The sequence below is a fragment of the Leptinotarsa decemlineata genome, unplaced genomic scaffold (genome assembly GCF_025532065.1).
Source record: "Leptinotarsa decemlineata unplaced genomic scaffold, Ldec_3_MD MMD2_tig00026330_RagTag_RagTag, whole genome shotgun sequence".
Lineage (NCBI taxonomy): Eukaryota > Metazoa > Arthropoda > Insecta > Coleoptera > Chrysomelidae > Leptinotarsa > Leptinotarsa decemlineata.
Genome location: NW_027412690.1, coordinates 5,996,629 through 6,021,208, shown reverse-complemented (window position 1 = coordinate 6,021,208; position 24,580 = coordinate 5,996,629). Strand labels below are relative to the sequence as shown.

General features: G+C 36.0%; 2 protein-coding genes across 3 annotated transcripts in view; both read left to right on the top strand.

The window, feature by feature from the left end:
• The first annotated feature begins 5,022 nt into the window (after positions 1-5,022).
• Positions 5,023-6,137, top strand: LOC141485696 (uncharacterized). The gene has a single exon (XM_074182976.1). The coding sequence runs from the start codon at positions 5,113-5,115 to the stop codon at positions 5,932-5,934; it is 822 nt and encodes a 273-aa protein (XP_074039077.1). The 5' UTR covers positions 5,023-5,112; the 3' UTR covers positions 5,935-6,137.
• Positions 6,138-8,862: 2,725 nt separating this feature from the next.
• LOC111517446 (nose resistant to fluoxetine protein 6) overlaps positions 8,863-24,580 on the top strand; it is a 38,624-nt gene continuing 22,906 nt past the window's right edge. The window contains exons 1-4 of one of the 2 annotated variants that reach the window (XM_023173618.2): positions 8,864-9,179; positions 9,234-9,435; positions 12,994-13,175; positions 22,071-22,240. In XM_023173618.2, the coding sequence (XP_023029386.2) occupies positions 9,102-9,179; positions 9,234-9,435; positions 12,994-13,175; positions 22,071-22,240 (632 nt within the window). In that variant the 5' untranslated portion in view covers positions 8,864-9,101. Of the gene's footprint in view, positions 9,436-12,993; positions 13,176-22,070; positions 22,241-24,580 lie in introns of both variants that reach the window. The other variant, XM_023173609.2, reaches the window with a different exon arrangement.

Here is a 24,580-nt window from a genome sequence, read left to right as displayed (position 1 = left end):
ATGGCAAATACGTTATCCACATTCCGTATCCTAGCTCATATGAAGTAATCTCTTAATTATTTTTCGTTTCCAAAACCAATCAGCTATGATAGGAGGTTACAAGTTTCACATTGCTCCACGTGCTGTTAGTAAAAACAATTGTTTAAATGGAGTAATTCTGTTCCGCATGCCAATTTGGGCGAGCTAGATGTTCTCTTTGTCCATTTCACTACTCAGCTCACCAATCTCCGGAAGATCTTTCAAATATTGGAACGTTTTTGTTATAGAATCACTTGGAATTATTTTTTCCACTCAGTACTTCCTTTCGGTTCTCCAGCAAATTTGTTGCAAGAGTTACATTGCCCATTTCATTTCTTAATGACTGAAGTTGTCAATTTATCATTCACCTGTGGTATTGGGAAACTAATTTAAGTAGCGGTTAGACCGATTCAGGTTAATTGTGACAGAAACGTTTTACCTAGAACAATCCTACAATTATTTTGATAAGCATGACTGCGTAAGGAATTTATCTATTGAAAGTCATTTGAAAATATTAATACTCTAATAAAATTGAAATATTTTTTAAAAGGAGGTCGCCACAATACCAGGAAGAGTATGTCTATCCACAGAACAGATATTAACTATTAAATTTTTAACAAGTAATTCCATTTAGGAACAAGAATTGGGTAATTTAAACATCAGCTGGCTTTACACTTTTTAATTCTAACGTCAAGATTCCAAACGTTCAAACACGTTAGGTGGCTTGATCACAAATACCTTTGGTGGTGTAGAATATTTTTGAGGATTTTAAGAACAAAAAACCCAAGAAATGCCTTATCAACAATCAGCAATCAAAATAAATCTTATTAATAACTATTGATATGGATTTTCATCAGATAACGGCCACTTCCTTTCTTCGTATCAAGATGAAGTAATCATTTCTAAAAATATAACACTTTCAATTTAAACAAGATTCCTTTGCCTGGGATTTATTCGTATAAGCGAATGAATGTTATTACGATGTCATCGATGACATAAGTAGATCAAATTGAATGAATCGTGTGTTTTTTTATAATGTTATCCAGTGTTTTACTGCGACACATCGATGTCTACCAGTGAGGATCACAGTGTTCCATGTAAGCGAAATTTTTACCTTACACTTAGTATATTGTGTACAAATCCTATGAATGATATCTGATTCAATTCCATAACGAATGTTTGGAATACAAACAGAGTAGAGAAGAGTGTTTTTTGTATAATTCAGTGTTCATATAAAAGTATTTGATTCGCAAGAATTCAATGTTTATATGAAAATAGCCGTTTTAAGAGATCTTCTCTTTTCCAGTTTGTGTCTGAAAGTTACTTCTTTGCATGATCTAAACATCAATGCATAGAGTTACTTCGTTTAGAATTGATTCTTCCTTCCTTTCTTTGGAAGATTCCCACATTTGTTGAATCAAGAGGGAGTAATAGAAAGCCAAAAATTTTCTTTTCCAAAAATCAATCACTTCTAAAAATATAACCCTTTCTATTCAGTCTCAATAATATTCAACAAAACGCATTCAGATAACTATATTTTTCGAATATCTTTTATTGATGGTTCCATACAATTACAACCAATGAAATGGCAGAATTCAATATTTACGTATGATAAATCATAGCAGAGATTGCTCTTCCATCCAACCATAATTGAGAAATTACATATATCTGGCCTCCGGTGAGACAATATTGTACCTTATAATCTGAAAACAGCACAAACAGTTCTTTTGAAAATGATAGTACCACAGAATTTCAGAATTTAATCGATACATTACTATATTTTGATAAAAATTATGTTATTCATCGATACCATGGTTTCATCTAGTAGTGGTGGCAAATTAAATAAATTTAGTTATTTTTCATCAAGACCATTTGTTTGAAAGTACAATTCGTAAGGCATCTTCAACTAGACTTCCTCGATCTGCGTGTTCACGGTGTTTATATATTGTAATAGAAGTCTCTGTAAGCCGATAGGGAAGTCCCTGGAAGTCTCTCGAAGCGACGCGATATCTTGAACTATCGAAAAGCGCTAGTCCAGTTGAGCGTGACCTTGGCCCAGTCACAATCGATTGGCAAAAGCCAGCGGCGGCCAGTGTTATTTTTCAGGTAATGATTTACAACAATATATACATTTTTAGGATATATAATGTAAAGTTTGAATTCAATTCGGTCTCATGTATCTGTTCATTGTATAGATGAGTTTTATTTGATTTACATATTCATTTGAGATGCCTCAGTAGAGTCTGTCACAATTATAAAAAACCTGTGAATTTCTATGGAAGCATTTTTGCCAAATTTCCGTATTTAGTGACAATTATATCTAACTTAATGCTTCATCATTTAATCAGTTTGAAGGAAATAATCTCTGTGAAATTATGTTGTGGCAGATATCCTCCGTTTCATCGCTTTGAAGAAAATAATCATATGAAGGAATTTTAACGGTAGCAGTAACTTTTTGTTGAGATTACGAAAAATATAGTTCATCATAAAAGAGACAGAAAAAGTAATTTCTTCATAACTCAGTACTGATGAAGGAAATCATTTTTTTAGCAACCGTCCGGGAAGTACACGCTTATCGGACGCGTTTTCTTTGAGAAAGCAGCATTTTTCCAGCCTAATCCGGAAAATACGTACTTCCCGGACTAGGCCAGGAAAAAGTTTGCGAAACGAGCGTAGCGAGTTGAGCAATTTCATGAACAAAATAAAACTCACTTTTAACACAAATATCATACAAAGTTTTTTGTACAACTGTCCTATGTTCATAACGAAATAGATAAATTTAATACTTCTATAAAACATATTTTGACATCTCTTGTCAGTTAACTATTTTCATGTTATCGCATTTGCTGTGAAGTGGCCGTGCCAGGTGATGCCGAATCACGCGTTTTATTCTTTTCCTTTTTCTTTTCAGCCTTTTCTGTCGTCAGAAATAGAAGTTATAATAAAAAACCTAAAGAATAAAAAATCTACTGGAATAGATGAAATTCCAGTTTACCTAATAAAAAAGTGTCTTACAGAAATTGCACCATATTTGGCGTATACTTTGAAAATATCCTTAGTATCATCTATCTACAAAGAAAATGACAGACATTCCTTACTCAACTATAGGCCTGTTGCATTTTTGAGTATATTGTCAAAGGTATTGGAGAAAGGGATGGCACATAGGCTAAACCAATACATAAAAAAGTTCAATATACGTAGCCCAAACCAGCATGGTTTCAGAGAAGGATATTCTACTGAAACTGCAACTAGAGATTTGATTCAGCTGATACAGGATAAGATGGAGGCAGGTGAGTTGGTCATTGGATTGTTTTTCGACTTATTCCGAGCCTTCGATACTCTTAATTTCAATTTCATCTTGACAAAAATGTATGCACTCGGTATACGTGGAAAAATTGAGGACTGGTTCCGTTCATTCCTAGAAGGGAGTAAACTGATAGTTAGAGTGAATGATAAAACATCTGATGAATTCTTAGTGGACTCAGGAGTTCCTCAGGGTAGCGTCCTGGGTCCACTGTTTTTTTGTTATTTATAAATGACTTTCCAGAACATGTGAAAGATGGAAAGGTTTACTTGTTCGCAGATGATTCCTCAATTTTGATATTTGGCCCTAACAGAGGTGAACTAATATCAAAAACAAAAAACGTATTGAATCAATTCGACAATTGGTGTCAGAAGAACAATTCAATAATAAACTACTCGAACACTGTTGCTATTCAATTCCACATATCGACTACGGGAAGAGCCATCGGTGAAAATCTTTATATAAACAGTTCATCAATCACATTTCAAAGTAGCTCCAAGTTTTTGGGTGTAATCGTCGACGAAAACCTCAAATGGGACAAATGCATAAAGTCACTATGTTCCACCATGAATAGGCACTACTTTGCGTTTAAATATTTATGGAGCTGTTTATGTGAAGAAGGTCTCATGAGCGTTTACTATGCATTGGTATATTCTTCCATTAGTTATAATATTATAGTTTATGGTCCCGCTACTGGTAGCATCAGAGTCTTCATAGCACAGAAAAGAATTATACCATTGATATTCCACCTGGGTTTTCGAGAATCTTGCAGAGATGTTTTCAAAGAAAAGAGAATATTGACATTCACGAGTATCTATTTGTATAAATTATTAATATTTGCCTTCATTCATAAAAACCATTTTATTCAAAATGCGGATGTCCACCACTACCCAACCTGTCAAAGAAACCAATTCAGATTGTCAACTACTTGACCTATAAAAAATCCCCAAAATGTGCTGCGGTAAACTTTTTTAACATGCTACATAATGACTTGAAGAATCAGCCAAACCTGTTCAGTTTCAAAACAAAATTGAAATGGTATCTGTTATCTAGGTCTAAACCCCAAGTTTTACCACAAATCCTTCGACATGTCCATAGAGACAGTCTGGCTTTGTGTAAAACTTTTTCCAAGTGAGCGTTCCAGGTGAGTCTTTCATCAATGACAATGCCAAGATATTTCACCTTCGTTCCAAATGGAATGACCACACCATTGAGGGAAAGTGGCGTTAGATAGTCCAATTTCCTTCTCTTGGTGAAGGGGATTAACACAGTTTTGCTGGGATTGACAGACATCTGCTCCCTCAGGCACCAACTGTGAACAACGTCCAACGCGCTTTGGAGGATATTACAAGCTACCCTTCCCGACGTGGACCTTGCCAGGATGACAAGGTCATCTGCATAAGCTTGCAGATCAACTTTTCTTCTGTCGAGGGCGTCAAGCAGACTATCCAATAGGAGCGACCACAGAAGGGGAGATAGTACCCAACCTTGAGGGCAGCCCCTGGTGACCCTGAACCTGATAGCCTCGCCTTTCAAATTGGAACATACAACTAAGAAGAATACAAATTCTGATCTTCTGGTCCCAATGATGCCAATATAGCACTTCGAAAATGAAATTGCACGTTTGAACGTTAGTGTCAACTCCTAATATACTCGTAATATACTCAAACCTTTATCTCTATGACAACGAGACGAAATACCCATACCATCGAACGTCACATCATGTCAAGTAGCTTCAGATTCCTCCCATCGCTGTCAAATTTTAGTAAAACCGGCAATCCCCAAACAATATGAATCCACCAACGGAAAGTTCATTGCGAAAACGGACAAATACAACTGCCACAGACTTTAAATATGAGGTTATCCCCTGTAAACGCTTAAGAAATTTAGATTATTCAGCAATATTGCCAGACGAGATACTGCTCCACATATTTTCCTTCCTCAACAACGAAGAATTGTACAGAATCGCTAGATGTGTTTGCAAAAGATGGTACCTACTTACTTCCAGTCCAGTTCTCTGGAAAAAAATCACAGCAAAAGGTGAGGTACCTTCCAAAGTACTATGCGACTGGCTAAAGCATTCTCCATTACTGAAGGAGTTGATTCTGGAAGAAAGAGATGACATTAATATGATTGCACAGGTTGCTTCGAAGTTCAGCAAAAACCTCCAGAGCTTGAAAGTCGAGAACACCCGTGCTAAACGAAAAATGCCAACAGTTCTCAGTAAATCCTTGTGCCGATTACTGACTAGCTGTAAGTACCTGAATAACCTACATTTCAGTGGAGTGAAGATATATTCCTGCAAATTTTTCAAATTGCTGTCCAAGCGGAAACACTTGGGCGTTAACAAAAAGTGTAGCTATTTCGGCCCGGTCAACCAGAAGCAGATGAAGGTTTTGATTGAAGCAATAGTCAGCAGTGATACTTATGACAACGCGACCCTATTCACTTCCAACAGAAGTATAAGCATTAAAGAAAACTCCAACGACAACCCTGATGTGCCTAATATTGAAAATATCTGGCAGGATATTACGAATCGTGATTATGACGATATCGTGGACGAACTTGATGAAAACTATAATCCTGAAGATTATTTTGTCCAGGCTCGTTGATCAGTTCATGTTCTTAAGTCATGCTGTACCTGTAACTGGGAGAATCAAGTCTGTGGCTGTGTCAAAGAATAGTGAAAAAAAACCAGTTGAAATATTTCATTTTTAACAGTTTTATTGTTATTGGGATTAGCTTATGTATTATGTTTTCGAAATCATTTGTTTGAAATAATTTTCACAATAAAATACTTTGACCATTCTCTTCAGCTCCCTGTTTCAACTTTAGTACTACCAAGCTAAATTGCTTACTTCAATTCCGTAGTCCTTTCAATTCGACTTGCAAAAATGCCAATTTTTTAAATGATATAACTACGGTTGAATGAACTGAATCACAATTTATATTTCTTAGGAATTGAGTTTCAATAACTATTTTTGTTCTTTATTTCCTATCCTCAATTCTAGAAAACACTCCATGATGAAGTATGTATTTGTATATACTTGTTACGCTCAATAAATATTTAGTTTTCCAGTTTGAAATCTAAATTACTGACTATTTTTCAGAATGAATTTTTTAGGAAGATGTTTGTTCAGATGGAGCTGTTTCGTTTTCTTCATATTGAAATATGAAAAAATAAGTCCGAATAGATATCGGTGAAAATGTATTGAAAAATATTTATATAATTCCAGACCTCCGTAAAAGATATGAACCCGAAGTAATAGCCACTATTTTCTATACAAAACGTTCCAAATGCAATTGAATCCTACCAATCCTGAATTATCTACTGCTCTAGGGTTCAGTTAGCTGAAAGCTATAAATATTCAGCTAAATTCAGCTAAACTTTCTACAAAATTCCAGAAGTTCATTGTCGTAAGATGGCGCTGTAAAACTCAAGGAAACCAACTAAACCGTTAAAATGTCACTTTATAACGAACTTTTCACAACATATTACGTTTGTTATTCTTGAAAAAAGATATGTAGGTATATGATCAAAGAAAAATTAGTTTGCGGAAAAATGCCTCTTGGCTACAAAATTTGTCGTTATAGTTTATAATTTTCGGCTAATCAAATCACGTTCTTTAAATATTTCTTTGAATTTCATTATTTTTTACGGAATGAAGAAGAGTAAGTAGAATTATATGAATATTCTATTGGAAATTATAACATAATGATGTTGGCAATGAATTTCATTCATGCTTATTGGCACCACTACACTCGTATTGAGAATTTCTCTCAATGAATAAATTGATATTCACTTATTGTTATGTAAGAGGGGGAAATAACAATTATGTAACGTGAAAATTGCAATATTCGTAGTCGAGGTGGAAATCGAAACAGATAACTTTTCGAAACGTCAACTAATTATACATTGACTTATTACTCATTTTATTTAATTCAATCGGAAAACAATTTTAATGTGAGGAGTGACATTTTCAGCTGTTTAGCATGTTTAGTTTGTCGGTGAGAGACATAAAAGTTAAAAGTATTTTGCGTGTTCAGCGATTTTCTGCTATTGACTGAAATGGCTTGAATAATTTGCATCGAACTTCGTGTGAAAAATGAAACTGAATGCTCAAAAACACTATATATGTTGACAGTGCCACACCGTGATTGTACTCTGCGTCAGAAAAATGTTTATAAGTGGTACCAGCTTTTCACAGAGGGTCGAGAAGATGTGAATGGTGACGCTCGTCCTGGTCGCCCTAGCACATAAACCATCAACGAAAATGTTGAGAAAGTGAAGAACATTGTGATGGAGAATCGGCGACTCACTTAGAGAAGTCGCTGAGGATGTCAGCTCATGTCATGCAATTTTTTCCTAAATTTTGGGCATGAAATGTGCGACATCGAAGTTCTTTCTGAAATTGCTGAATATCGACTAAAAAATCCGTAGCATGAGCATGCCTAATGAATTGTTGAATGACGTTAACAGCGAACCAGATTTGCTTGAAAGTGTCATAACTGTTGACGAATCATGGTTATATGGTTATGATATCGAAACCAAAGTTCAATCGTCCCAATGAAAGAACCCAGGAGAGCCAATACCAAAAAAGCCACCGTATTCACCAGATCTGTCCTCCTGCGACTTTTTCCTGTTCCCACGATTGAGGAGGCCCATGGAAGGATGACGTTTTGCGACGATTGAGGTTTGAAAATAACGCTGGCACAGGTGTATCATATCGGAGAGGGACTACTCTGAGCGGGACGAAATAGAAATTGATGAATGAATAAACGATTTTTGGGGAAAATGAAAATTCACCATATTTTCTGAACAGACAGCGTGTGTCACAAGAATTAAAGCTATTTACAGTTTGAGGCAAAAATTTCAAAGTAAACTATGGGTTTTGAAAACGGAAAAAGACCGTTTTCCACAACGTCAATCACTCAAGAAATCTAAGTATAGAAGTTCAAGTTTTTTCAATTGATTTGTAGGCAACATTTATGAGTACAAGTTACTAACTAATTGGACTCATCGGTGGTTTATATTATGGAATGATTTTTTGGGCTGAACTTTTCAGTTTGACACGTCAGCAGATTCTCTGCCGATTTAGCCTTGTTCATTTTTCCGATTGTGAAAGGTTATATAGTCAAAAAATCAGTAAAAAGTATTGAGTTCTTCACAAAAAATATCTTTAAGAAGATATAATAACTTCAGTTTTGAGTAAATGAGTAGGTACTTGTATTATATGTATTATACACTTGTACTTGATATGGTTGAGTCACAAATTTCAACGCACGCATTTTGAGTTAACATACTTCAATAAACTCCGCGACGTTCCATCCTATTAATTTTTCCTAAGCGGAAAGAAGCTATTTTTCTGGTGTACCAGACTGTACATCAAATCATCTGACCGTAATGAGAGTCTGTAGTAACATGGTACGATGTTTCACATTCCTCATACTTATTACATCATAAATAGAACAGTAAACAACTATTGTAAATAATCTTTAAAAAGTCCAATTGGCTAAGACGGAATTAGTCTCGCCAAACCTTACACCTTTCTCTATTGCATCGGTCGACAACTGCAGCAGTGCAAGTGGTCATTGCAGTGGGGAAATCCTTGCAATTCTACCGGCGCACTTAGCCGTCAATGTACCGAAATCGAAAGTCGAAGAAGTATGTGATAACAGTACCGTTAGTACCAACAAGTGGCCCGAGTCGCAGCTGCAGACGAAGATGTTTGGACTGACATAAAAAACTACAAAAATCGCCACCAGCAGTTTCTCCAGCATGATGTCCCAGTTCGTAGTGTTTATCGGGGTGACAGTGATATGGTGTGCCTCGGGGTCTTCTTCTGATCCGACTACAGTAAAATATACCTACAACTCGTCAGATTTATCGTACTTATCCAATGGTATTCAGTTTCCAGTTGCCGAGAATGAGGTACAGCCGTTGCTGAACCAGGACAATTTTGAAAACGTTTCTCAAATTCAGTGGTTTTCGAGGATTTACGATCACCACAAGTGGCGAGACCATCTAGGAGAGGTCGATAACCAGAAATGCAAAGATGACACGATCACTTATTTGAGGGAACTAGCCAACACAACTTCCTGGGCGGTGAAAAGTGAGTACTTTCACTTTAATGCTGCAGTTAGATGTGATAATTGCTTGAATCATGTGGATCTCGCGCTGGTACATTGATTACCTAATTAAGTAAAATTATCGCGTAACGTGATAGGCTAGTTCGGTGTACCGCTTTCCAAAATATTATCATACAGAAATCATAAGTTGAATATCTGAAAGCACAATTGTCATTAAAGATTGAATAAAAATGAATATTGATTTTTATCATCTAAGGTTTGATGACGATTTATTGGAATACCTTTCTTATGCAATTCAAGTTTTGGGAATGTGTTGAGATTGAAAGGATGCAGAATAATCCTTAAAAGGGATGATTTAAAGCTAGGTATATGTCTTACTCTTCGTTTCTGTGTATGCTCTACTAATTACATAACTACATGTACATAATATCTTCGTCAAAAATCAAATAACATCAAATAAATACAGGCCGTTGTCGAATGAAACCTGAAGTACCAAACGTTTCGTTTGCTACATACATCTTCAGTGGTATGTGCGTTGACTGCGAGGACGAAAGTTATACCTCGAAGTCAACGTAGATACCCCTGATGATGTCTGATACCATAACATCTGTATCTGTATCTGTAGGGGAGGGTGAGTGTAGGCCCACAGCACTTAGGCCACATGTGACCCATTGTGCACCCTCCCGAGGAGTTGTCCTCCTAGGTCATCGTCCATCCTGTCCTTCCCAGGAAGGTGGGCAGGTCACTGCTTTATATCGGCAGGTGTAGACCAAGGCTCGCCGAACACACACTCTCTTATTGATGATAACTCCGGACACTCGCATAGGACATGCCTGACAGTTTCATCTTCCTGTTCACACATCCTGCAGAGAAGTGTGTTCACTAGCCCCATATTATGGAGGTGTTTTCTTAGTTGACAGATGCCAGTCAAAAATCCTAATGTTGAGCGTAGATTTTTTCTGGTCTTCGCCAGATATTTCTTCGGCGCCAGCTTCTTAGGGTGATCCTGGAAAAATTGATCCTCTGATTCTATCGCATCTCTTTAGAGATTGAGCATAGGTGTGACGTTTGGCTAGTTCCGCAATTGTGGAATTCATCAGGCCGTAGGTGTCACTGGGTCCTAAAATTCTTAGTTCGGCTACTTCCTTGGCTAAAGAGTCGGCAATGCGATTACCTTTATTCTTGTCGTGTCCTTTAACCCACTTCATGATATTTTTATTATCCACCGATGCTTTGGCTAAATCTTGGTGGCACTCTAGTACTAGCCCTGAGGTAACGCGTTGTCTGTTCAAGACTAATAAGGCTTGTCTACTATCAGTACAGATTGTTATGTTTTTGCCAGAAATTCCTTTCCTGGTTATTCCTTTTGTGGCGATTAAGATACCAGCCAGTTCTGTTTGAACCACGCTGGCATTTTTTCCATTCCTTACTTAGTCCTTAGGCTTAGTGATCTGGAGTACACTTCACATCCTGAGCTTTCTTTGGTTTTTGAGCCGTCTGCATATATGCTTATGGCATTTGTAGCATCTGACTGTGTTCTGTTTAATTTGTATTTTGTAGGGTTTATTGAACACAAACCTGGGTTCAATTGCATCGCTGGCTGCCTGCAGCAGAGGTTGCGCAGTAAGCGCTTCTCGCCATAGGCTTAGCCTAAATTGACCCATTCCCACTTCGAGGTTTATACCAGTCGTGCGCAATTGTAACATGGCCAATAACTCCTTAACGTACAGGTCCATCATTTTGAAAAACCACATATTTATAAATATGTGACTCAATTTATGATGTTCTACATAGTCATAATAAATCAAATATACAGAGTGTATCAATGTCAATGAGTGCGACAATCTTCAGGGGGTGATTCTGTACGTAAAAATAATGATCGTTTGCTATACAACTTTTGCCCACAAATACTTTATTTTCCTAGAAACGACGTGTTGAAGTTTGCTTTGAAAATGAATTATTTTTGCATTGCCTTAAAACTCGAGAACTTGCTAACATATTGAACTTGCGCAACTTCACTGTATTTAGAATACTGAAGAAACAACAATTGTATCTATTTCATTTTCAACGTGTGAGAACTCTACTACCTAGTCTACTTCTGCCAGTGGATTCTTCATCAAATTTCCCAAATACTTGATATTTTAGCATGTTGTTCATTGACGAGGCTGATGTTGGACGACAGTGTTTACGACACTTCCATAACAATCTCCTCAGGGCTAAAAAAAGTCCACATGAAATATTTGGAGCTCAGTTATCAGTGAATGTATGACTTGGTGTATTTGATAATTATTTAATCGGTCCATATTTCCTAACACAACCACTAACAGGCTACCCTCAGCTCAATTTATTACAGATAGAAATTTCTCCACAGCTGATATAATACTTCTGATTCATGCATGATGCTGCAACAGCCCATTTTAGCATTGATGTATACAATCACTCATATACAGTATATCCAAAACGTTGGATAGGAAGAGGAAGTACGGTGTATTGGCCTGCTCGATCGCCAGATTTAAATCCTCTAAACTTTTTCCAGATGGTAGATGGATTGCAGATTAGAATATACTCAGTGAATAGACGACTAGTTTCTAGAATTATGTTTTAAAGGAATTCAAAGGATTTACTTTTTTTGTCAAAACTCAGCACAGCATTAATGAACTACTTCATAATTTTTTTATTTTCCGCACTGAATATGATATTTTCCTGATTCTACATTCCCATATCAAGAATCTCAATATTGTTTTCATTACTATCATCTGTTCATTCTCAGGATGCTTCGGCTATTGATGAACATTTTTCGAAAACTTCGTTTGTCAAACTCAAAATCGATTAGTCGTCCATTTTATTGTAACTCAAATGTAATACTTCCTGAAAAATTGTCTTTTGGCATCTTTGATTGATCCTGACGAATATTTTGAAGGGCCACATGTTTTCAGATGCAAATTGAAAGTAAAAAGACCATTTGAAACAATTACTGTCAAACAGAAATATTGTATTGCACAAAAATCACTTTTTCTTACTGAAGCACTGACTAAATAGAAAAGATGATTACCGTATAATTCGTGGAAACACGGAAATCACTTTTTCTTAAGTAGTGACTGAATAAAAAAGGTGATTTCCATACAATTCAGTATGTATATGTTTGAGAGTGATTGTTTTAGATAAACATTTTGTTTCACTTTATATCTGAAAAAAAATTTAGGGAACTTAATAACTTCCGTCCTTTCTTCTGTATTTTTCTACGTTTTTTGGATGAAAATGGAGAAGTATAAGTCGTAAAATATATTAGTGAATGGTGAATTACTTTCTGAAAAAATGTTGGAGAAGCAGTTTCTATTTTTTGATTTCCAGTTGAATATTCAATGAGAAGTAATTTGAAAAGTTGAAATCATCACGATCTTATCTTAAGAAAATTAATGATCCTGATGATGCTCAATTATTTCAAATGAATCATTTTCGTGGTTTTTGTGGAAATATGTTTTCACAGAACCTAATTTTTTTAATTCAACAACCTATCACCTAAATCATGTAATATATCTTTTAACTAATCACTCTCTACCTAGTTATATTGTGTTTTTCAGTGTTCGATGCTTCTGGAAGATATTCAAGTCACTTCTTCTTTGGAAATGATTATTGGTTAGGATCCAAATCCTCATGCCAGGAGCTAGCCAATCTTGACACAAACACTGAAGTTCCTCCGTTTCCAGTACATTTTTATGTGGCTAAAATTAGAATCAATCTCAATAGAAAGGCAACCCCTGTGGTAAGTACTTATAAAGGTCATAGAGTTCATTGAGACAGGCGAGTGCCCTGCTGGGATTTTTCGTGACCTCAGCAAGTCATTCGACTGAATCATAATGAGTTGACATCAAAATTGTATGATTATGGATTACGAGGTGTAACATTAGAATGGATTTCCCCTTTTTTGAAACACCGTCATCAGTACGTACGTACGTATGTATTCCAAATATACAATCTGAAAGGGTTGGTTTCGTCAATTCAAAGAGTAAAGCCATTAATATTTGTGTACCACAAGGATCGATCCTGGGACCTATTTTATTCATATTGTATCGTAACGACGTGGATAAATTATTGAAAGGAGTTCATGTAACAATGAAAGCAGACGACACGTCATTGATAAATTCACAAAAAAACGAATTTAACATGCAAAAAGATACAGAAAAAGCTCTAGAACTGATGCAGGACTGGTGCAATACAAATTTTCTCATAAAATCCAATTTATACGATTTCATAGCTATCAAAGAAAATGCGATCCTCTCAGAATTAAGATGAGTGTTGATGTATCCATTGACTTTTGGATAAGTAAGCTGGAAAGGTCACTGTACGAACTTAATGAAAAGATTGAATTCTGTATCTTTCATGTTCTGGAATCTCAAAGTGTCACGAATTAGGTTTGGAATATGTTCGTGGGGAAATTCTACTTTGGCAAAAAAAGTTTTTTCCATACAAAAAAGAATAGTAAGAATACTAGCTAGAGTTCCTGGTACACATCCCTGTAGGGACATTTTCAAACATTGTAGAACTTCGACCCTCATGTCTGTGTCTATATTTATGAATTATCCGTCTTTATTTTTAAAAATAGACAAAAATTTGTTTGACTCCGTAAATACATACCAAAGAAAAAATTGCCACATTCCATTCACAAAATATGAGGTCTCTGACAATGCACCAACAATTATGGGTCTGTATATTCACAATCATTTACCTAAAAGTATAAAAGTATCGTATCACATAACTATGACCAATTTTCCTATTTTCACAATTTCACCGAAAATGTTCGCTATTGACGGTCGCCAAACAAATGCTAAACAAAGCAGCGTCTTCAAACTTGGAAACATATGATTTATAGATTGTGTACTTTCTACCCCTCGCATTATCGGCCTATTTCCCTAATTTCCACATTAGGAAAACTTGAAAAACTAGTCAAGCTGAGGATAACTGTATTTCTGTCAAAACATAAAATCATCAATGAAGAACAGTTTGGTTGAAGAACAGTCTTCTGTCGATCTAGGGGATGTTTTTTTGGTTCTTCTTTGTCTGTCGATGGCCTTTTGAATGATCTTTGGTCCGTAGCCATTTTGTCGCAGAGCCTTTGTTGTCTCCCCCAATTCTGTTGCCCTGTTTGTTGGTTCTGTTAGGCGGAAACTGCGGGATATTAACGTGTTGGCTACGGATTGTAGCTGGGTAGGGTGGTGGTGTGATGCTGCTTGTAGGTAGCGGTTGGTGTGTGTGGGTTTTCGGTAAACTGTATAACCCAAGTTGCCAGTTGGTTTTCGTGTTATGAGTAGGTCTAGGAAAGGTAGCTGCCTGTTCTCCTCTCTTTCGGTAGTGAACTGGATGCGGGGATGGATGTTGTTCAGGTAGGTCACAAACCGGTCTAGTTCTTGTTTTCCGTGGGGCCAGATGATGAATATGTCGTCTACATATCTTTTCCACAGGGTTGGTTTGAGGCGGGCGTTGTTAAGTGCTCCTTTCCATACAACTTTCCATACAACTTACGCAAGCGAAACCATATAAAAACACCACAAGAAGAACCTAACATCAGTTACACCTCTCGAAGCGAAGCAGTAACTCGTCTTGATAATGCCATCTGAGATGATGGCGAAACGTCGACTATCGAATAGTACACAACGGATGAACACCCGGAAAAACAACACATCATATATATATATATATATATATATATATATATATATAAACTGATTTTATGTATGAGTGAAAATAAATGCACTTTGTTGTTACATATAATTGCATTATAGATTAAGTGCAACTTTGTCCACAAGATCAATCTTATGACAATAAAGTATATTCTCTCTCTCTCTCTAATACCGTGATATTTTTCGAACAACTAACACCATCTCTTGGTGCATTATGTATTAAACTGCATTAATTTTACATTGTCATTAGTATTTGTTCATAATGAAATATATGTTTTTCACTGTATTTTACCAATGGCGAATACAAATAACTTCTGTTTAATCTGCATTGAAGAATGAATAATTGTTATTGAAGTAATTTGATATCGGGCTTACCATTTTGGCACAAATATTTTCATAATATCGTTGTATCTGGTGCAGCCATAACTATTGGAAAATCACCTGCATAAGCGGTATAATGACCTCCAGTAACTACTGATTAAATATCATTTATCATAGAGGATAAACAATGCAGGACCAATTGTTGAAACTTGTGGTACACCCACTTTGATTTCTTAGTATCTATACTTAGAATTGAATTTCATCCATTCTATTGACTTGTGTTGACACGAATTATTTTCTACTTTCAAAAATAAAGTCGGCCAACTGGGAGAAACCCTCATTACACCATATATTTCTAAATTTGAGGTAAGTTTATTATGTATAACCTAATGAGAAGCCCTAGTTGAATCACAAAGGTACACGGCTGGGCATTCCCCTCCGTTAACATATTCTGTGATTTTATTTATTTGAAAACATTGCCATATTTTTTATTTTCGGAAACGAAATCCATGCTGCAATTGATTCAGTATGGAAAGTTCATTTTAGAATGAACAAAGGCGTTCCAGAAAAGTATATTCGAATACTTCAGAGAGTCTATAAGGGGCCGTAATAGTGTGATATTTTTCAATCGATATTGGTTGCCTTTTTCCAGTTTTTGAATGATTTGGAATGCATCACTGGAAGAATTCTTTTCAATAGGAACATAATAAACTCAATGGTATTTGAAGGGATTTTATGTCAATTACCTGTTTCTAGTAAGTTGATTATTATAATGGATGAAGCCAGAATGACTTTATCGCCACACAAAAGTTGATATCAACTCTGGACTGGATGAATGTATTGATGGTTTAGTTATCTGGCTAAGCAGATCATAAACATAATACATTTACGTGGAGACTTCTGCCACTTGATCCAAACCCCTTTCAACAACACACCACACATAATCTACTGATTATCATTTAAGAAAAAAATTGTGAAGCTACATGATATCACATCCCAGGCTTGTGAATTCACATATCTGAAAATCATTTCTATATGAGAGTTGAAGTTGAAAGTTGTGCGCTTGCGACACTCCCGGAAGATGCGCCTATGGGATGTAACTCCATTCGAAGACGCACGGATCGCTTTTCGTCCAGGAGAACATAAACCTTGAGAAGTACTTTGACAAACTCAGGTGAGGGATTGGAAATTTGTCACGTATGGAGAGAAAATGCCGCTAAACCTTCGCAGGAAGGGAAATGTGATTCCGATAGCGGTTAAAGACGTGCTGCAAGTGCAAATGTGGGGATGAATATGAATCGGCAGTGGGAAAAAATAGTTCATGGATGATGGAACTGAACAAGTCAATGGGTTTAGTTTATATTCGGTTTAATGGGCTAATTCATTGAAAATTTGTTCTGCTCTTTGGAGATGAATTGTTTATACAGGGTGTTCCTTAAACACATGCTAATATTTAAGGAGGTAATTCTTAGACCCTTTTTAAGAAAAAAACTTACTATGGACGTATGTCCTAAACGCCTTAACTTTTGAGATACAGGGTGGCAAAGTTTTCAAAAATAATCAGTTTTTTAATAATAACTGAGATAATTTTGTAGACATCTTTGACATATTCGGTACATATGTTCCATGCCTCAAGGCGCCTTTTCTGATGTACACAAATTTGTATTTTTTCAAACAGTGGCATCCCTACGGGTTTCGAATTGAATATTTTTGGGGAAAAAGTACTACGCCAATACTTTCTTTTCAAAATCAAATCATTTTTAAAATCCTCATTTATTTTTGAGAAAATTTGATCTCCTGGTATTTCTTTGTCCGACGCATGATTTTCACTCAAAAAAATAAAAATCGACAGAAAGCAAATTAAGAAATTATATCAATTCTAAAATGAATGAGAATCTGAAAATTGCTTCATAACGCATTACCAATTCCCTAATAATGTTTGAAAACATAATCTGCAAAAAAATAAATTTTTCACAAAAACTTGTTTTATTTTATTTTGTGACAGTAAGTCTAAACGAATAGCACAAATTTGTTAATTAGTAATAACACCAAAACTGATTATAAAAATTGTTGGAAGTGGCCACCTGCACTTAGTATGCATGCTTCCGCCCTTCTACGCATGGAATTACGCACCCGTTCAAATATTCCCGGCGTATTTCGTATAGTTTCACACGAGGCAACTACTCGCTCTCTTAAATCTTCTAAAATATTACCGGGAGTTTTATACACAAGAGTTTTAAGGTGACCCAATAAAAAAAAAAATCTAAACTGTTGAGATCGGGGGAACTTGCTGGCCATTGCTGAGGTCCTCCGCGACCTATCCAACGATTAGGATAAACTGTATTTAAATGGTTTCGGACAATTACACTGAAATGAGCAGGGGCGCCATCGTGCATGTACCATATTCGATTCCTTAACGGAAGTGGCATATCTTCCAATAACCCAGGTAAGTCTTCTTCGAGAAAGTGTAAATAAGAACGACCATCAAGGCGTCCTGATAGAAAAAATGGGACTATTAGATGATCACCTATAATTCCTGCCCATACATTAACCGAAACTTGGTGTTGGGAATGGGTTTGGGTTATTGCATGGAGATTTTCTTCAGCCCACACATGATTGTTATGGAAATTTTGAATGGCATTCCGAGAAAAATTTGCTTCGTATGTGAACAAAATTTGTGTCTCAAACTGCGGATTTAGTGCAATACTTTGTAGATACCACTGACTGAAGTTCACACGCTGTGGAAAATCTCTGGGGAGTAATGCCTGCACTCTTGAAATATGGTATGGGTATAACAAAAAATAACCAAAGTACGCCAAACAATTTGATGACAAATATCCAGAGTTCTAGCGATCTTCCTCGTACTCGTCTCAGGATGTTCCTCAATTTCTTGCAGCACCGCTTCCTCAATTTCAGGAGTTCTTACTACACGAGGTCTACCTTCCGGAGTCCCTTTCTTGAAACTACCAGTTTTCCCAAGTCGACGATGAATATTTGAGAAGCTTCGGTAAGGCACGATTAGGATATATTTCCTGATGAATGCGCCTGGCTTCTGTTGCATTACCATCGGCAAGGCCATATACGTAATGCATTTGCGCCATTTCCGCATTCGTATAATTTACCATATTTACTGATATTCAGAAAAACAGCTGACTACCAAAATAACTTCAATAACACTTCAAAATTAATCGAAACGCGCTGTGACAGTTTTTAACACCAACACCTTACTTTAAACCAACATCAATATTAGCTACTGACGTTTGTACATACAGAGAATTCGTTTTTTATTGCTATGGTGGGTACGCTGTTTTTTCTGCTTTTTATCTTTAAAAGAAATCACATATCGACAAACTCCATATTTCCAAGAGGTGCAGTAAATAAATTCTGCTACACGTCATTTATTCCAGGATAACTAAATTTATGTTTTCAAAAATTATTAAGCGGTGCTGCGTTATGACGTAATTTTGATTGAGAACAGTGCATCTGACAACAAACAAATACCTTTTAGATTCTCAATTATTTCGCAACAAATCTGATCTCTTAGTTTGCTTTCAGTCGATGCACGATACCGCATCAGATTTTTAAGGAATTTATCCTTAAGTAACGCGATTTTTATTTTTTTGAGCGAAAACCATGCGTCGGACAAAGAAAACCCAACAGATCAAATGTGCTTAAAAATATATGGAGATTTCAAAAATAATTTTTAATTCAAGATAAAGCAGTGGCGTAGTATTTTTTTCGCCAAAAATATACATTTCAAAACTCGTACGTACGCCACTGGCAGAGAAAATTAAGAAAATTGTACATCAGAAAATGTGCCTTGAGGCATGGAACATATGTACCAAATATGTCAAAGATGTCTACAAAATTGTGTCAGTTATTATTAAAAAACTGATTATTTTTGAAAACTTTGCCACCCTGTATCTCAAAAGTTAAGGCGTTTAGGACATTCGTCCATCGGACGTTTTTTCCTTAAAATAGGTCTGAGAATCACCTCCTTAAATATTAGCATGTGTTTAAGGAACACCCTGTATACACAGTGCCATCTTTAAAATCTTATTATTAACAGACAATAGGTACGGTACCAGATTGATGGTGCACCAATACACCAAGCTATTGCGGTAAAGCAATGATTTGATCAAATGTTCAGAAGTAAAGTTGTAGGACGCGATTAGAATTATTACTGGCTACCCCGATCATCTAATTCAATGCCATTGTTTTTTTTCTGTTGGGTTATTTGATGCAGGAAGTTTATAACTGACTGACTTTAGATCAGTCAGACTTTACAGCATTTAGAAAATGCTGTGATATACAGGCCGTTCTCTTTAGCTGCTCCCATTATTGCTATCTCGGAAACGGCAAGAACTGCAAGTTCAGTTGAATTGAACGAAAATTTTCTACTTTGGGGAAGTAGATTGATCACTATTCAGATCGAGAATATCAGTGGGTGTTTTTGTAATATTTTCACTGTTTCATATCTGTTATAATCCGATATAATCCTAAGGTAAGGATGAATAACAGCCTATCAGCTGTCTCTACGGAACCTTCGAGATACCAGGCGCCCTCTCGTCGTAGCATTGCCTTGTTGCGGTAACGTGTGATTGGCCTTCTTTTCCTAGCTACTCGTGGGACTTTTATGGATAGAGTGAAGAGCGAGAAGCTCGCTGATATTCATGTTTTTTCTTCGTTACATTAAATGGTCTTTGTTTACCTTTTTTAAAAAAGGCGGGATTGAAATCACATCCAGTCAATGCGTTAAATCCTGGCAAACTTCTACACAAAGACGGTCCCAAATTATCGTAATTTTTGTTAAATTAATGTATCATTGGTTATTTCCAGTACCTGTGTATAACCACACATTCGAATCATAATTTTTTTAAATATGCATATGTCCCAACATAATTACCGCAATATCAGTATCGGAACATCTAATAACAAAATTTGCTTGAGCGTCTATATTACAGAAATGATAAATGATTTTATACAGCTTCTTCATGTTCTGGACACGATAAATTGTCATCTACACTTGATATAACTGTATTATTTTCAATGAAGTAAGAATGACATTGTTTGAAATTTATATATATCAGTTTATTTTCGATAAATGGTACTATTTCATCAGATGCCTAATGTTGAATGAAGAAATCCACGAGAGTCTGTTCAAAATGGACGTTTTTTAATTCTTTCAACAAATCAGACGGTCTAACTTGATCGGGGCCAGCAATATTAAAATCGAATTGTGTAGATTCTTGGCGGAGAGATCTTCCATAATCTTTAATCGAAGAAGAGAAGTATTGATCAAAAATAACGTCGTATCTTGTCGCTTTAAGTTGAGTCACCATTGGTAGCATTTTTTTCGAAATAGCTCCAAAAGTTTTTGGGACATTTTTCATGGTGTGTAGTAAAAAAAACCATCAATTAATAAAACATCTGTTCGATCAGGTGGATTGTGCTCTAAACCTTTTTCTAAGGACTTCATCAAGGTCGATTTTTGAGTTTTACAAATGGCTCCATCAAAATGGCACATGGATAATGGCACTGGACTAATAGAATGACATAGAATTTTGGCCATATCTACTTTATGATCTATAGATATTCGAAGTATACGTCCAAAAAGATCTCTTTGAATCCGTACCTCTTGCACTTTACCACCTACTTCCGTTTTCTTTTTTCTTGAATAATCCAGTGTAAAGTTTTCCAGTGGTGTTTTCAAAATACATTTTTTAAACCTGCTTATATCCAATTCACACTCTGAGATAAACGTTTAACGTTTAGCGTCACCATCAATATTGACCAAAAATTTCTCTACGGACTTTACCCGGAACCAAGTTGATTAAAAGATCTTTTGACACTTGTGGGTCGAATGGATTTATGAATGAATCAAAAGTTTCGATAAATGTTTGCAACTGTTTAATATTAGTTTTTATAGCATGATTTGTGAGCTCGGCCGAAACGTCTTGCTCTTTTTGCAAACCTAAATCCTTGTAGACTGACATCATGGCTCCGGACCCAAAGTTGACGTGCAGAAAATGAATTGGTGAAATGCATTATACCAGTTAGTTTCCTAGTTGCGTCAGCGTTTATTGTTTGTGTTTAGGGGATGTTTGGTCATTGCAGTTTGTCTGACTGATTAAATATAACATTGTTATCCTAATAACATATTAAAAAATCAGACATTTAAAAATACATTAAGTTCATTTATTTTTCTTAGAGCTTTAAAGCGCCTGATAAAAGTTTTGGCCATGGAAAACGTCTATAAAAATCAGCCATACGAATTTAAGTTAAGTAACTCTGATTTTTAGTTACCTTTCTCACTTGGTACCTGCGCAGGTGTCACCGGGCAAGCTTCACAAACATTCAGGTATTAAAAAGTACACAAGAAACTATTGTGAACCGAAATTTATATGCTTTAGAAAATAAGTTGTGTCTTACGGCTCTAGGATCTTGGACTATTATACTCAAATGTCTATATTATCATTACATATCACGTGATTTGAATCATTTGCATGTTCATATGGAAAGTATTCTTGCTCTTTCCCTGCCCATTTTTCCTGCACTATATTCCTATCACACTGAATGACTTACCAAGCAGCCACTGGACCAGCAAAGCAACTTTACACTCCTCTTAAATCTAACGATAGTTCGGAACTTTTTTGCAGACGCGCCAGCTGAATCTAGGAGAATGCCTTCCGAAGTCCTGCGGTGTAGCGGGCGTCCGCGGACTCCTTGCACAGGAACGCAATCAAGCGGCATCAGTAAACATTGTGGGTGTGAGGATGGTCCCTGGGGAGTACTCGTTGCTGTCTGATTTCAAAGTTCATCTCGTCGGGTGAGTATTTGCGAGCTCCGGGTATGTTGGGAACGTTGTTAACGTTTTACCTCTCGATGTTTGCTGTAGCAAAGCGGATGATTTGAAGTTTCGGGGAAATTGTGTTTGGGAATATAAATCGATCTGGCTCGGCTCTTATAGGGGTTGCGGATTTCAAATAGAAACGCGTCCAGAACTTGCCAGCGTATGTTTATTTCCGATGAGAATAAACAAAATGAAATTTTTGATGCATATTTCGATTTTGTTGTACAAAGAAAATATGGATATGGAATGAGTTGGTTGAGTACAGAATATTTTCTTTAAATTGAAAACAAAATGATACGAAGGCTTAGAAGGCCTATACAGTGTGTAAAAGCAAAATGGAATAAATTCATTATTTCATATTTTAACAAAATGCTGAAACACGTCAAATTTAAATTATAATTTGACATAGTTCAACGAAAAAACGCTACCTTTATCTTCAACCCCCGTCGGTTGACAGGTACAACCCCCAAGTTTTTAAATGAGAAGTATAGGCTTGTGATATATCGTTTGAGAGGTATCTCCATTCTCTATTCAAAAATGTTATCGCTTTCAAGTTTATTGCAACAATTTAAATAAAATAAATTACAATCATGTGGTTACCGAATTTCGATAAAATACATTCAACACTTATCGCAATATACTCAAAACTTATTTCATGTTGAGGTATTGATAATAAGAAAGTAAGCAAAAACCATAGCAATGTTCTTTTTAGATGGTATCCTTTAAAAAACTGTTGAAAAATTTCGTGGCAACTTTAGTTTAAAACGCCCTGTTAACTTATTTTGCATGTTACAACATTAGTTGTCAGTATTTTAATTCAAGGATGAAGTTTGTTAACTTCAAGTCTGACAAATGGTTAGATTAAGAGAAATGCATGACAGTTTTACAAATGATTGTTAACGGAGATAAAACCCAAGCGCAATAGGAAGTAGCCCGCCTATTTCGTGAGAAATTTCCTAATTTACCGCCCATATGTCAAGAAACAATAAGCAAAATAGAGAAACAATTTCGCGAGCTCGGACATGTGGAGCAGATAAAAGAAGCATTTGCCAATGCAATGAGTATTGAACTCAAATTAGATATTGATGCTTGAGTTTGAGGAAAACCCACATACATCGAGTAGACATGCATCCACTTCATTCAATGTAAGCCATACATCGATAGTAAACATATTGAAAGAAAATAAAATGCATCCCTAAAAAATGATACGTACTCAGGAGCTTATGGAAAACGATTTTGATAGAAATAACTAGAGTTATTTGAGAATGGTCTAACAAACCGAAATCGTGCGTGACAAATAATTAACTTAGTAGAAATTTGACAGAAGTATTTTTTTTATTCTAGATTCACTTGACTTGTCTCTTTCATGACGAAATTATGATAAAAACACCACCGAAATAATCTACAAGAAGTGTTAATAAAAATTAGAAGTATCTGGCAGAAGCCAGACTCTAAAACGGTTCCGTATTCCAAAAGTAGATGAATCATCAACAACTGACATTTGTGAGAAACTTTGAAGGAAAGTTCTCTTGCGATTCATATAAAACAACAGAAGTGAGTTGTGACGATACTATATTTCATACATTTGGAAAAATCAGCCTTTTTTGAAAACGAACTGTTCACAAGTGCAGTTTCTGATTGAATTTTATTGTCAGAACAGTTTGCCAATCTGCTACACTGGCAATACAACCAAACACTTTACCTAAAACTTCTAACTAATATTCCAATGTTTCTCCATCATTTTCCTGTTTTCTCCATCATTTTCCATGACACTAATAGTGAAGTGTTCTGTTTGGATACAGATGGAATTCAAATGATCCTCTACACTGAGGTTAAGCAATTCTCCAGATTGAAGAGGAGAACCATGTTATGAGCTGCACATGGGGTCAACAAAATCGACAGTGAGTCATTCTAGCGAAGTAAAGGGTGTTTTTTATAGAAGTTTAGAATTTTGAAATGAAATAAACGAAGATGAATTTTTGAATTGACATGAAATTCACTTTATTCTTCTGGCATTATAACTTGAATGTGACTTCTGGCATATGACCGCCACGGCTGGCTCGGACGTAGTCTAATCTGGAGGTCAAACTTTCCATGACTGTGGCCGTATATCGGCAATAACGCGGCGAATTTTGTCCTTCAAGTGGTCAATCGTTTCATGCTTATTGGCATAGAGTAGCGACTTCAAACATCCTCACAGAAAAGAGTCTAGTGGTGTTAAATCGCACGATCTTGGAGGCCAATTCACGGGTTCCACACGTGAAACAGCTCCTGCACATCATGGTTGTTCAATTTATGAACGAAATAGACAGTAAT